Source organism: Syngnathus acus, chromosome 10 (assembly GCF_901709675.1).
Source record: "Syngnathus acus chromosome 10, fSynAcu1.2, whole genome shotgun sequence".
In the NCBI taxonomy this organism is placed as follows: domain Eukaryota; kingdom Metazoa; phylum Chordata; class Actinopteri; order Syngnathiformes; family Syngnathidae; genus Syngnathus; species Syngnathus acus.
Window position 1 is genome coordinate 6,070,765 of NC_051095.1, and position 14,219 is coordinate 6,084,983.

Here is a 14,219-nt window from a genome sequence, read left to right on the forward strand (position 1 = left end):
GCAAAAATGGAGCAAGTGTGCAGACAGCAGACAGTCAGAATAGAGCGCAAACTAACAGCCTGGAGTATATTTTTAATTTATGGCAGATTTGTAAAACTGCTGTTATGTCTTGTCGAAAGCCAACCAACTTGATGCTTTACTAGCATTCCCTGAAGGGCTAACGCCTTAGTCAAGAAAGGTGAGTGTAATTGATTATTAGAATTCAAGAGTTTTTTATTCTCCATGTTTGAGCGTGCCAAACAAGGAATTTGACGATTCGCTGGTTGTTTACTGTTGTTCAAGTGTAGAAATAAAGACCGTTTACAAATGTCAAAGAAATGAAAGCGTCCGTGTGCTTGCAGGCTTTGTGACGTGTGTGACGGTCACATAGCGCGTGGGCGCGGCCTGTCTTGGGGGTAGTCAAACAAGTCGTTTGAGCTTTCTTCATCCTTTGGCCGTTTTGACTTCATTCGCCTACTTTCGGTGATTTTGTGAGTTTGCGGACGGTCTCTTCTACTTTCAGTGACTTCGTGAGTTTGCGGACGGTCTCTTCGCCACTAAACATGTGGGAGCGACTTACCTGCTTTGTCATCATGATCAGTATCCACTGGACGTGCGCTACAGGTCAGAAACTTTCATCACTTGATTGCAATTTGGATGGCTTTGAGCTCCGCGTAGAGTGCAGCCAGGCGTATTGTTTTACTTTCTTATCATGTATCATTGAGCCATCATTGGATTGTTAAGAAGCCCCGTGTCATTATTTCAAGAATCATTTGGCGGCTGATGTGTCCTTTGGATCATTTTCATGTCAAACTCGGCTTTGTGGGTTACTGTTCTGTCACGAGAGCATGGGACCAACTTTACTTTGAAATGATCAGCTACTACCGTTGAGTCAATTGAACGCCGACCTTATCATATAGTCGCCATATTATTATTATTATTATTTTCAATACATTGGATAGAGATGTCTAAAGCAGTTCACAAACTATCAACCTTGTGAATGAGTGTAATAAGGCGAAATCGCCAGCAGATGTCGACAGTGTCTTGGACGAGAGCATCCAGTGTACAAGTTAATAATGAGCCCATTTTGCAGGATGTAAAGTTGTAATAAGCGTGTTGCATTTGCCGAAATAAACAAAATCAAAACAAGTTATCCCGTTATCGGCGTTGTAAGACCATGTGGTAACTTGAACGTTTTATTCTCATCATGATCGAGCAACATAAAAACGCTCATGCTGCTCTTCTTACATTGGATGACGTGTCAATTGAAGTGATGCTAAAACATAGAAATGCTCATGCTGCTCTCATCATTGGATGACGTGTCACATGCTTCGACGTTATTTTCCTCATGATCGATCGAAATAGAAATGCTCATGCTGCTCTTCTTAATCGTTGGATGACGTGTCAATTGAAGTGATGCTTAAACGTTATTTTTATCGTGATCGATCAACATAGAAATGCTCATGCTGCTCTTGTCGTTGGATGACGTGTCCATTGAAGTGACGCTAAAACGTTATTTTCATCATGAGATCGATCAACATGCTGCTCTTGTCATTGGATGACGTGTCAGTCGAAGTGATGCTGAAACGTTCTTTCCTCATGATCGATCAACGTAAGAAATGCTCATGCTGCTCTAATTCTCATTGGATGACGTGTCAATTGAAGGGTTGCTAAAACGTTATTTTCATTATGAACATAGAAATGCTCATGCTGCTCGTTGTGTTTATACGGAGTAGAAATGAACGCTCGTGCAACTTTCTTTATTCAGCAACTGTTTATTCCTCGCTTACTCGTGTGTAACATAGCAGTACAACGCCCCTGGCGCACCACAGCGCCCCCACGCGTCCACGTTATGCAAGACCTCCAATAACACACTATATAATATTATAGTATCAACATACTACAATACCACACTGCTATTCTTATCATTGGACGACGTGTCAAGTGAAGTGATGCTAAAACGTTATTTTCATCATGATCGATCAACAGAGCCTGCACGCGCGCGCATCTTTTGTCATTGGGTGTCATTGGACGACGCCGTGCGCCGTCACTCACGAGCTCCGAGGTCATTATATGAAAATGCACTGCCGAGGCTATTATCAATGTGATAACATTTTTCAACTTGAAGAATGACAAAAATACAACATAAAGAGGCATTAGATTTCATGTTTTAAAAAAAAGTTTGTCAACCTAGTCAACCTAAATTTGTTGTTAGGTTTGTAGTCACAAAACTCAATGCCGTTAACAAGGAGTAGCCGATCAAAACCTCATCAAAGAGACATCAATAAACACACAAATCCATATGATGATTTATTTATACAAGACCTACTTACGAGCAAAGATGATTTGTCTTTGCGATTGATTTTGCCAGCCTTATCTTTCACAATCGGGACAATATCGACTTGATTAAATTTGGCTCGAATCGAAAGAAACCCCAGAAAAACAGATGGCTGGTATTGTTTTCCCATTGAAAATGGTCAGTGCTCAGCAGATAACTTGTGGGCACCACATGCCTGATTTCTTAGGCTTGATAACAATATGGTTGACTTCCTGTACAGAAAATAGTCACACGCTCCTGTTTGTTCTGTTATCGCACACAAAAAGAACTTGCGACACAGTTCCAAATATTTCTGCCGTGAGTGTTCCATTTGCACCATCTAAATGTGTTTTCAAAGAATTCACTTAGTAGTAATTCATTTCTTTTTCGCAATGAATTTCTCTCTCAAAAATTTCATTTCTTTTTCTCAGTGATATTCTTTGCAAAATTCAGCCGGACTTTTACGAGAGACTCTGATTTTCAGTGCGTGTTCATCTGAATATTGCATTTGCCCCTCAGAGTCCATTCGAGGCCCGTGCTTATTCGGTTAACCTGACTTGAGCCCGCAGTTTAAAAGCCCTTCTTCCCCATGAAACCCCTGCACTGCTCAGCCCAGCCTGGCTTGGCTTTGTACTTTGTCATTTAATTCAAGGACACGGGCTTCCTGAGATAAAAAGAGTGGAGCGGGGTCCAACTGTTCCAATGTTAGTCAATTGAGTTGCCTTGTGCTTTAGCACCCCCCAGTGGTGAAATGTGCGATGACCTGATTTGGGCTTACGTCATTGGTCATCAATTTGCCACACGTGCGTGACTGGTGGGTGGGGATCGCTGATGGTGAAGATGAAGTGCTAACACTGAGTTTGAGTTCGATTCATTTTGTCTCTCATAGTACCTCTGATGAAAATGACAGGCATCTTTTAACTTGCGCAATTGGTGGCTGACTACACCCTTTGTTTGCCCCACTGTACGTCTGAAGCTTAATAGCAGAACTTTGGGGCAGTTGTGTGCAATCTCATGTCATGATCTGTGGACATGTAATCATGATCAATGATGTTGTGAAGAAATAAAAGTGAATCAATCAACCAATCAATCCTTGGCAGGCACAAGTGATGCTTTGATGCAAACAATCAGCAGCTCACCCCAAAATGAAGGACAGGCAAGTTTTTGGAAGGGGCCAAAGGGACAATGAGCATTGCCCCCCCTGACAGAATCCTCGTGCATTTGGTTGCCATGCGCCCAATGAAGAGCATCAAGTAAAAACATGCCATCGGTGTGCTCTGATCTGTCTGCCCGTTCCCCAAATTATGCCCTCAGCCAACCAGTGTGCTCACGGGTGGCGCGGGCATGGCACCAGCTGCTACAAGAAGATGGCAGTCCCCAACGGTTGGCTCGGCGCCTGGCACCACTGCGTCTCTGAGGGCGGCAACCTGGTCTCGATCACCTCCTCGGCCGAGGAAGACTTTGTGAAGGCCACCATGGCCAAGTACAACCACTTCTGGCTGGGACTCTCCAACCAGGTGAGACGGAAGCGGCAGTGGACTCTGCGGCGACAACTGGAACTGTTTTCTTTTCTCCCCCCAGAAATGCGACAAGGTCTGGTGTCGCTTTGAAGGCGGGAGCCAGAAGGTGGCCTGGTCCGATGGCGAGACAATAAAGCACACCAACTGGGCCCCAAATCAACTCGAAAGGTAAGACCTCACAACTCTGCATGCTGTTGTCAGGCGGAGACGTCGGCGTAAAGTTTCTGGAACCAATTTTGAGAACGACCACTCAAGGAAAAATAGGAAAATGTTCCTTTTTTGTTTTTTAATCTACCGACAGCGCCGACGTCGCGTCCTGCGCCTACGTCGACCAAAAGGTTTGGAAGAATTCCGGGAAGTGGAGGTCTGGCTCCTGCGCTTCCTCCTTAGCCTACATGTGCAAACGGCCGCTGGGTAAGCCTGCATGTTTGTAATCAGGTTGACTTTGAAAGGAGAAAAGCTCAAACAGGGTCTTTTTCTATGCAGACTGCCCGACGTGTTCCCCCAAAAGTGGTCCTGCTGTAGTGAAGAGTGAGTTGCAGCACGCCTATTTGCACCATCTGGTCATGGTTTCCTCCTCAATGTTTTTCTTTGTGGCCTCAGCTTCTGACTGCGACGATGGCAACGTCCTTTCTGGCGATCATTGCTATTTTCATGGCCCGAGTCCTGCAACTCAAGAGGATGCTGAGGAGTTCTGTCTCGCCCGGGGAGCCCAACTGCCTCGCGTCCACTCTAAGCGAGATGGCCAATTCCTGTCTGGTAAGCACCAAGAGGAACCGCCGTAGTCGTCACTTGGCTGAAGCTCTTCTTGCCCTGAAGCTCTTGTTCTCCCTCCTTTCATCAAGATCACTTTCAAAGTAGTCATTATCCTTGGGTGGGACTCAAGAAGAAGGGCAACGACTACAAGTGGAGTGACGGAACAGCTTTGGTAAGTGAATTGCTGGAGGCCTTTGGAAAAGTCGGTGTGCAGGCATCCGTTTTGTCTTGAGGCATCGGGCAGCCGATGACACATTTTTGGCGCTCTGATTTTAAAGACAGCGAGGAGGCAGTTAAGATGTCCAGGAAATATCCTGGATGGTGCCTCTGGTTTGTCTTTAGGTCTTCAGGTTTAGTTGCATTGTGCATGAGACCTTTGGCTCGCCAGAGAGGGCACAACATGCTTCATTTCATTGCAATGTTCATACTACTTTGACTGACAATAAAGTGAAGCCGACAAACCAAAATGAAACTTGAATGAGAGAAGGTACGCCATTAAGTGAGGAAATGCGGCAGGAAGACGACCAGATCAAATGCAACACGCTAAAGTTCTGTCCAAAATCTCGTCCGCAGGACTACGAAGACCTCAATGACAGACGCTACTCCTGTGGTGACTGCGCATTCATGACTTCTGACGCACAGATCAACCTGAACTACAGATGCCAATACAAGCAGTCAGTTATCTGCCAAACAGGTGCTAACGTCGCTCCCGAGCGCTCCTTTTGGACGGCTCCCGCATTTGCTTATACCCCCTTTCTCTGCAGCCAAGCGCGGCGGAGAGCGTCCACAGCTGCCACCATTGGTGGGCCAACCTGGTAGGTGTCCAGCACTGGCGCCGTCCGTCTTGCACTGTCTTGCGTAACGCCGTCTTATGTCTGGCTCGCAGACTGGACTGAAAAATGCGGCTGGTGGCTGGACCACCCCTCCAGCGTCTTCTGCTACCTGATCATCCCACAGCCCACCAAGACCTGGCAGAAGGCGCAAGACCACTGCCAAGCCCACCAAGGGAACCTGGTCAGCATCGCCGACTCGCACGAGCAGGACTTTGTACACGGTAGGCGGCCGTGAATTAAAATATTGGCCATGAACAAGTTCTGTTTATTTTGCACATATTTAAAACACGTAAATAGGAAAATAAAGCACTTTAAAGTGCCATATCTAAGTCACCCAAAATGAAAAAAAACAACAAAGAATGCTGGAGTAGGAGGAAGCAGAGCTTTTTAGATTCCCACCCTAATCCATTCAACAAATAATTCAACATACAAATCAATAAAACAGAAGTAGACACACTTTCAGATTCCTTTTTGCCTGTGTGTAGTCACTTTGTCTTTTTTCTCATGCATGTTAAGAGACCAGATTTGATACACTTTTTTGAGCAGTTTTTAAGTGCGCTCGTTTTCTCGACCATTGCACAATTTCACCCCACAAACAGTTATACACATTTGTATGGTTGTTCAGCAGACTTTTCCACGCCTAATATTCAGTTTCCGTCTCAGGTGATAGCCACCCTGCCTGCCTTTCCATAAAAAACAAAAAACAAAAAAAGTGTCTCCCGCTTGGAAGAAGGTCACCATATCTTGCTGTGTACATCATAATTTGAGCTGTCTTGTGTTTGATCAAGATCCCTGAGTGACAAAAGTTTTGTCTGGTATTATAAAAGTGCGTTTGTATTCTCCTTGTTATTTTCCTTATTGCTTGACTTATTCGGTGTTACCCCATATTCCCCACACAGTAGTTCAGATATGGCAATCTGAGTAGATGCTTCCGAATTGCCTTTGACATTTTTGTTTTTACATGATTTCCAGCAGATTTTTATTGTCAACAGTCACACCCAGGAGTTTTATGTCAGAAGCTCTTTCCATCATAAGATTGTCACTTTTCCCTTCCAAATGAGGTTCGATATGTATACTTTGCAAATCATGCGAATTGTGTATCACTCAAATTGTGGTTGTTTCCATAAGCTGCTGTCAATTGTCCACAGCGCAATAGATGTTTGTATCATGAGCAAAACAAAATGCATTTACCGTAATTTTCGGACTATAAGTCGCACCGGAGTATAAGTCGCACCAGCCATAAAATGCCCAAAAAGTGAAAAAAATCCATATATGTATATAAATGGCTCCTGAGTATAAGTCGCCCCCCCACCCAAACTATGAAAAAAACCCGCGACTTATAGTCAGAAAATTACGGTAATTGTTTTTGATGCATTACTGCACGATGATCGTGTTTAGGAGCAAGGACAGCCGACCCTTGAGGTTCTCCACATGTTATGGGCAAAAGGTCTGATCTCCAATTTTTACAAATTGCTGCCTGTTGATTAAGTCGCTCCTCACCCAGTCCACTCTGATGCCATGATTTATTGTGTCGAATGCTTTCTTTAGATCTGTGAAAATACCCATCACCTTTTTTTTGTGTGTGACGCTCTCGATAGGATCCATTAGTGCCATTGATGTTGCTCTGACCCCCACGAATCCATATTCACTTTTTTCTTTTCTTTATTGAACAAAGAGTTTTTCTGTGAAACCTTTTCAAGGATCTCGGAGAACTGAAAGAGCAGAGAGAGAGAATGGCGTGTAATTAGTCTATTTCTACAGTGGTAGTAGTAGCTATTTTCATATCCTTTGGAAATCTACCAGATGTAAGACATAATGCGTATGTGAGTCAGTGGTTGTACAATTTCATCAAGAACTTTTGTTGATGCTACACATATCAATATCATTGTCATCAGTTGAGGTTTTACTTCTACACCAAGAAATATATGGATTGAGCAGCCGAGTCTGTCTGGCAGGTCCCGCATTGACCAAAAAACCCAAACAAAAAAACAACTATTCATTGACCACCACTTTCATATTGTGTATCGATCGCTCGATTTCAATACAATAAGCCGGGTACTTTGTGTTTTTGTTTTTAGCTCCAGTGTTTAATACCTTCCGTCCACATCCCCTTTGTATTAATTTATATATCTCTTTACAGGACAGGTTTGATGGTACAGTAATCCCTCGTTTACCGCGGATAAATTGGTTTCAAGACCACCCGCAAAGTAGTGTCACCCTTTTTTTTTTTTTTTAAACATACATTGTTTGTGTATCAATAAGTGGATATGAAACCATATAAGTGCATATGTTATCATTAGAACATGAAATAATAGTTCAAGCGTAGTATACCGCACTGTTATTGCTGGCTTGGTGTTGATACTACTTCTCGTCATCTTGGCTAACATCCCCCTATTCTTCTTGCATGTTCTCTTTTGATCCACAGTTCTCTTCAAGAGTCAGGCACAAGCGTCCTCTCTGTGGTTGGGCGCCGATGTCTCACTTGATGACGATGACGGCAAATGGACTGACCGATCCTCGTTCACGTTCAAGCGCCAATGTGAAGGTCGGTCGGAGACGGTTGTCTGCTGCATTTTGGAGGAACGGAGGAGCACTGAGATCTTGTCTCCCTCCCTCCAGGTGACGCCAAAGGGGGGTATTGTCTTTCCTTGCTCACTGGCAGCGGCGACTGGAAGTACGACCCGTGCGGCAACGAGAGAGGCTACGTCTGCAAGAAAAGAGGAAAAGGTAAGTGAGGCATGACGCCCCACCGACCGTTATCGCCCCTTGACGTCCGTCTGTGCCTTAATGTCTGTCTTTTCGTTTTCTCTTGCAGGAGTGAAAGAATCTTCCCCGACTCTTGTCGGTAAGTCAGACTGAGCGTCAAAAAAAAAAGATCCTGGAGTCACACCATGCCAACCAACAAATTCTGTGCAGTTTTTTGTTCATTTTTGTGAAGTATTCAGCCACGTGTTGAATGTTTTTTGCATCGTCTTAACTTGCACAGCGCCACTTTGTATGCGGCCGCGGTTGTTTCTCAAGCGTGAAGGTGAATTTTCCGGAGTCATTTAAAGAAAATGCACTGGGCTGAGCTTAACCTAGTCGAGTGATCTTCCAATTTGCCCGACCTGAGAAAATGACCCTTTGCTCAAAAGTGGGCTGCAGGGCAAAACAGGAGTGTGCTCTGATCTGGCCGCCTGTTCCCCAAATTGTGCCCTCAGACGGCAAGTGTGATCCCGGGTGGGTCGAGCGGGACTCCAGCTGCTACAAGAAGGAGGTGAAGCCCAACGGTTGGCTGGGGGCCTGGCACCACTGCGTCTGGCTGGGCGGCAACCTGGTCTCGATCACCTCCTCGATCGAGGAAGACTTTGTGAAGACGACCATGGACAAGGACACCCCCTTCTGGCTGGGACTCTCCAACCAGGTGAGATGGAAGCGGCAGTGGACTCTGGAGAAACAACTGGGACTGTTGTTGTTTTTCCCCGCAGAAATGCGACGACTCCTGGTGTCGCTTTGAAGGCGGGAGCCAGAAGCTGGCCTGGTCTGATGGCCAGACAACAACACACACCAACTGGGCCCCAAAAGAACTCGAAAGGTAAGACCTCACAACTCTGCATGCTGTTGTCAGGCGGAGGTTCTGGAACCAATTTTGAAGACGGACACTTTTGGAGGAAAACAAAACAGGAAAATAATTTTTCTCCCGACAGCGCCGACGTTGCGTCCTGCGCCTACGTCAACCAAGGGGGAATAGGAGAGCCTGGGAAGTGGCGCTCTGGCTCCTGTCATTCCTCGTTGGCCTACATGTGCAAACGGCCGCAGAGTAAGCCTGCACGTCCGTGCTCACGTTGCCAATGAAAGAAGCAAACGGGTCTTTTTTTGTGCAGGCTGCCCAGAGGGACAGACGTGTTCCCCCAAACATGGTCCTGCTGTAGTGAAGAGTGAGTTGCAGCACGCTTATTTGCACTTTGGCCGTCTTGTCACGGTAACGTTTTTCTTTACGGGCCCAGCTGCCTACTGCGACGACAACACCTTCCACTATGACGATTATTGTTACCGTTACGAGAAGACGCATGAAAATTATGACAATGCTGAGAAGTTCTGTCAAGCCCGGGGAGGCCACCTGGCTAGCGTCCACTCTAAGCAAGAGGCCCAATTTGTGTATGGTGAGCACCAAGAGGAACCGCCGCACTCGTCATTTGCCTGAAGCTCTTCTTGCCCTGAAACTCTTCTTGTCCTTCCTTCCTTTCCTCAAGATCACTCGCAGACCCAACAATCTGCTTTGGTGGGACTCAAGAATACGACGGGCGACGACTACGAGTGGAGTGACGGAACAACCTTTGTAAGTGAATTGCCTATTTTTCAAAAGCTGCGCTGGGAAAGTCCAAATTTGAGCAGCATAAAAAAAAGGGGAGAAATGCCGCTCAACGATTGGATTGTTTTGGAGGGGAAATGGGCAAAACGTGGGCGCGAGTGAGCCGAGGAAGGGCGTTGGGAGTCCAATACACGAGTGTCGTCCGCAGGAGTACAAACAATGGGAAAAAGGCACCTCGGGGGACTGTGCGTTCCCAAATTCTGTTGGGGAGTTGAGTGGCTGTCAGTGCTCAACGGCGCGGCCATTCTTCTGCAAACAGGTGCAAACGTCGCTCCCGAGCGCTCCTTTTTGGACGCATCCATCGCATTTGCTGATATTTGCCCACCCCCCTTCCTTGCAGCCAAGCACGGAGGGACTCGACGGCTGGCATCATCAGTCAGCCTAGTCAGTAGGTGTCCCGCACTGCCGCTGTCTTATGCCGCACTGCCGCTGTCTTATGCCGTCTTACGCCGTCTGGCTCGCAGGCTGGACTGACAAATGCGGCTGGTGGCTGGACAACCCCACCAACGACTTCTGCTACCAGATGATCAGCCAGCCCACCAAGACCTGGCAGAAGGCGCAAGACGACTGCAAACGCCTCGAAGGGGACCTGCTCAGCATCACCGACACCGATGAGCAGGCCTTCATAAAGGGTAGGCTGGCCGGTAATTTGCGTATGACTCGAGAAAGAAACTTTGATTTTTTTCCCTACTTCACCTTCCTTTCCAACTCGAAACGTGATCAAGCTGAGATATGGCCAGCTTTGCTTGGTTGTTTTTTGGCTTCCCTCTTTGTTGCAGTATTGTTAGCACTTTGTCATGGCTGTGCCACACCTGTCAAGTTGTAGTCAAGTGTGAGTTGTTTTGGAATCGTGCATGTTCTCCTTGGGATCCAAAGGTATCGCCAAGGTTCTGATGGGTGATGACGCCTCCCTGTGGTTGGGCGCCAACGGAGGCATCGAGGGTGACGGCGGCAAGTGGGCTGACGGATCCCCCTTCTCTTACCTCCACTCGAGTGCAGGTCGGGCTGAGGCGGTTGTCAGCTGCACTTTGGAGGAACGGATGAGCGCTCAGATCTTGTCTCTCCCCCCCCCCCCCCCCCCCCCGAACCCCCTCCCTCCCTCCAGGTGACGCCGACGGGGGGAAATGTCTTTCCTTGCTCACCGGCAGCAGTGACTGGGAGCGTGACAAGTGCGACAACATGAAAGGCTACGTCTGCAAGAAAAGAGGAAAAGGTAAGTGAGATGTGACGCCCCACGGTGGGTGGACCTTCATCACACGTTCTGGTTCCCGCTTCTAGGAAAGACGGCAAAACCCCAGCTGCTACATGACGGTAAGTCGCCTTCACCGTCTCTGTAAAAAAAAGACGCAGAGAAGTCAACGGTTATGCTCTCTCACTCTCAGGCTACAAGGAGAGCTTTTTCTGCCAAGACGATTGGAAAGTCCTTAAATGTTCCGATGAAAGAGTCATCCGCGTACAGTCGGCTTTCCATGGACGGAGGCGTAGCAACGTCTGTCCGAGTGGCGGCGCCGGATCACAGGGTAAGAATCCTCATTGGCATTGTTGATTTTAGCTCGCTGTCCTGGAGCCGTTTCTGTCGCGAGGTGTCACACGCAGTCCAGTAACTCATTTGTAACCTATAATTCAATATCAATATGCATGGACTTAGACGCTTTAAAGCGTCATTAACCATTGAAATTCCCTTTGTCCTGCAACCAGTTGAAGTCGGTATGTGAATGAATTGTGCATAAAAATGGCGCTGTGTTGTCATTTGCAGATCGCTGCAGGATGAAAGGGGCTCTCTCTCACTTTAGAGCATTGTGTGACAAATATCAGACTTGCCCCATTCAACTTACGGGTATGGACCACTGCCCTGGTGTCTCCAAATACCTCCACATCGTCTACAGCTGTGAGGAGAAAGGTGGGCTTCACAAGGAAAGAATCCAACGGATCCCCAGAAAGCGCGTCGGCTAGTGACGGACAGCTGGCCAGACGTGAGAGTGAATGAGCGAGCGTTCCTTCCACTTTTTTGTCTTTCCTCAGTGTGTCTTGACAGTCTGGGCATCGCTGACGGGAAAATCCCAGACTCCTCCTTTTCAGACTCTTCCTCCGCGATCAATGGCAAACCTCACAAAGCGCGTCTGGGGGGCAGCGGTTGCTGGGAACCGTCCAAAATGTGTATGTAAAAAAACAACACAGCTCTCCGTCGTAGTTGTTGGTAGTTTGGTATCCTGAGCAATGCAATGGAATGGATGGATCCGCCCTCAGTCGGCAGCTGGATCCAGGTGAACCTCGGTCAGCGCTTCAAGGTGACGGGCATTGTGACCCAGGGGTGTACATACCAATTGGAAAGTTCCAACATATTTGAGTTGGAGTTCAGTACTAACGGAGAGACTTGGTATCGCCACCCAGAGCAGGTGAGCGAGCGGTAGCCGACTCCAACTTTGTCATCCAGGCTGTTGTCATTCATTACAAACGCGCGTGTGTTTTGTTTCCAGCTTGCTGTGGGGACGTACATGCTAACCAGGTTCGTGTTCGCCCAGTACGTCCGCCTCCTGCCAAGGTTTTTTGGCCTTCGCTTTGACGTCTTAGGGTGCACGCCTGACGACGCCTCTCGCGGTGAGTACGGACGTTCGGAGTGCAGTGGAAAACCAGCAAGAAACAGCCTTTGATTGGCCCTTCTGACCCGCAGACATCTTATGCAGCAGCACAGCCACCAGCCTCGGCGTGGACGGTTCAATGACGTGAGTCAAACCCGCCATCAATTTTTCTTGCGGAAAAGCCTCCTCGTAACTCAAGGTCTCCCGCAGGGTCCGGTGCCCGCCGGGCTGCGCCCAAACCTACACGGTCTACGGAACACAGATCTACAAACAAGTATGTTAATTAGTGCACGACCTGCCAGCAGAGTTCTTCTTCTTTGTTTGAGATGTTCTCTGAGTGCAGGAGTCAAACATCTGCGCTGCTGCCATTCACTCGGGCGTCATTGAGAACGCGATTGGAGGAATTGTGTCTTTGCTGAAGAGAGACCCACAGAAGGCCTACAACGGCTCCGCCAGGAACGGGATCACCTCGAGGTTGGCTCTCACTGCAGCGTCTATTTGAAGACGCCCGGCTCATTCTCACTTTACTGTCTGCAGTGTTGGTGACGGTTTGGCTCAATCTCCGTCTTACACTTTTGGAGACCAGGGTGAGTAGGCTGTCTAGAATAGAAAGCATACTTCATCACGTGACGCCATCTTGCGCGCAGAGCCGAGATGCTTGGGACCTGAATGGGAGGAGTTTGCGGACTTTTGCTACAAACGTTTTGATGAGAGAAAGACGTGGTACGGCGCTCGACAAAACTGCTCCTGTCTGAAGGCCAAGCTGGTGTCAATCCGCTCCAAGGTTGAGCGGGATTGGCTGCAAGACCTCCTGACATCAGGTGCGCGCTCGCCAAGCGTCGCAACTGCTTGATCGCTGCCATATCTGGAAAGCAAATGAGAGCACTCTTGCTGTTTGCAGCCCCCGGCGAAACGTGGATCGGACTGAACGCCCCGGTGTTTCCCGGCGAATTCGTGTGGTCGGACCACCAGAAGGTGACCTTAACCAACTGGGCTCCGGAAGAACTTGGCGACAGGTTGGAGAATTGCGTGGCCGCCTTGAGCCAGGTGGGTGCGGAAAAGATTGACCCGCTCGTCGGAGACGAGGTTTTTTTGCATTAAAATCAATCTCACTTGGACTTTCAGTCTGGCAAATGGAAGATGATGTCGTGCGCGCAACTCAACGGCTACATGTGTAAGATGCCCATGGAGCGTTATGCGCTGGATAAAGGCGGCAATACAAGTGGCGAGTAATCATACGAATGCAATTGACCTTGCATGATCGTTCTGTTTGGTTTACCATGCATTTTGATTGACTGATTGATGCATTATTATGACTGATTTACCATGCATTAGTCTTTTGTTAGATTTACCAAGCGTTATGATTCTGTTTACTTCTTCTTCTTCTTCTTGACTTAACATGTGATATGATGATTTACCATGCATTATTATTCCTTTGTCCAATTTACCATGTTGTTATTCTCTTAGATTTACCGTGCATTTTCATCATTGATTTCTTCTATTTCATTTTACTTATTGTTAGATTTACCATGCATCATGATTATGCCATCTGATGATTTACCATGCATTATTATTCCTTTGTCCAATTTACCATGTTGTTATTCTCTTAGATTTACCGTGCATTTTCATCATTGATTTCTTATTTCATTTACTTATTGTTAAATTTACCATGCATTATGATTATGCCATCTGATGATTTACCATGCATTATTGTCCAATCTACCATGTTATTATTCTTAGATTTACCATGCATTTTCATCATTGATTTCTTATATTTCATTTACTTATTGTTAAATTTACCATGCATTATTATTATACCATCTGTTGTTTTACCTTGTTTAATTGACCAAAAAAATAATAAAATAATAAAGACAATCGGTGTGT

General features: G+C 46.9%; 3 protein-coding genes and 1 long non-coding RNA gene across 4 annotated transcripts; all 4 read left to right on the plus strand.

The window, feature by feature from the left end:
- Positions 1 to 3,617: 3,617 nt before the first annotated feature.
- LOC119129695 (lymphocyte antigen 75-like) lies at positions 3,618 to 5,468 on the plus strand. The gene is made up of 8 exons (XM_037263073.1): positions 3,618 to 3,813; positions 3,878 to 3,984; positions 4,118 to 4,230; positions 4,303 to 4,347; positions 4,420 to 4,575; positions 4,662 to 4,744; positions 5,146 to 5,246; positions 5,459 to 5,468. The coding sequence occupies exons 1-8, from the start codon at positions 3,664 to 3,666 to the stop codon at positions 5,466 to 5,468; spliced, it is 765 nt and encodes a 254-aa protein (XP_037118968.1). The 5' UTR covers positions 3,618 to 3,663.
- Positions 5,469 to 8,250, plus strand: LOC119129490. The gene is made up of 4 exons (XR_005099194.1): positions 5,469 to 5,626; positions 7,831 to 7,950; positions 8,025 to 8,132; positions 8,221 to 8,250. It is a non-coding gene; the product is annotated as an uncharacterized LOC119129490 (long non-coding RNA).
- A 270-nt stretch (positions 8,251 to 8,520) lies between these two features.
- On the plus strand, positions 8,521 to 8,983 carry LOC119129697 (lactose-binding lectin l-2-like). The gene is made up of 2 exons (XM_037263075.1): positions 8,521 to 8,808; positions 8,873 to 8,983. Exons 1-2 carry the CDS (start codon positions 8,521 to 8,523, stop codon positions 8,981 to 8,983), a joined length of 399 nt encoding a protein of 132 aa, XP_037118970.1.
- Positions 8,984 to 9,515: 532 nt separating this feature from the next.
- Positions 9,516 to 14,019, plus strand: LOC119129698. The gene is made up of 20 exons (XM_037263076.1): positions 9,516 to 9,547; positions 9,638 to 9,723; positions 9,905 to 10,015; positions 10,097 to 10,144; positions 10,221 to 10,388; positions 10,633 to 10,755; positions 10,862 to 10,969; positions 11,035 to 11,067; positions 11,139 to 11,276; positions 11,513 to 11,656; positions 11,779 to 11,913; positions 12,004 to 12,152; positions 12,234 to 12,354; positions 12,428 to 12,479; positions 12,546 to 12,609; positions 12,679 to 12,809; positions 12,873 to 12,922; positions 12,983 to 13,156; positions 13,237 to 13,382; positions 13,461 to 14,019. Exons 3-20 carry the CDS (start codon positions 9,916 to 9,918, stop codon positions 13,566 to 13,568), a joined length of 1,992 nt encoding a protein of 663 aa, XP_037118971.1. The 5' UTR covers positions 9,516 to 9,547; positions 9,638 to 9,723; positions 9,905 to 9,915; the 3' UTR covers positions 13,569 to 14,019.
- The last annotated feature ends 200 nt before the right edge of the window (positions 14,020 to 14,219 follow it).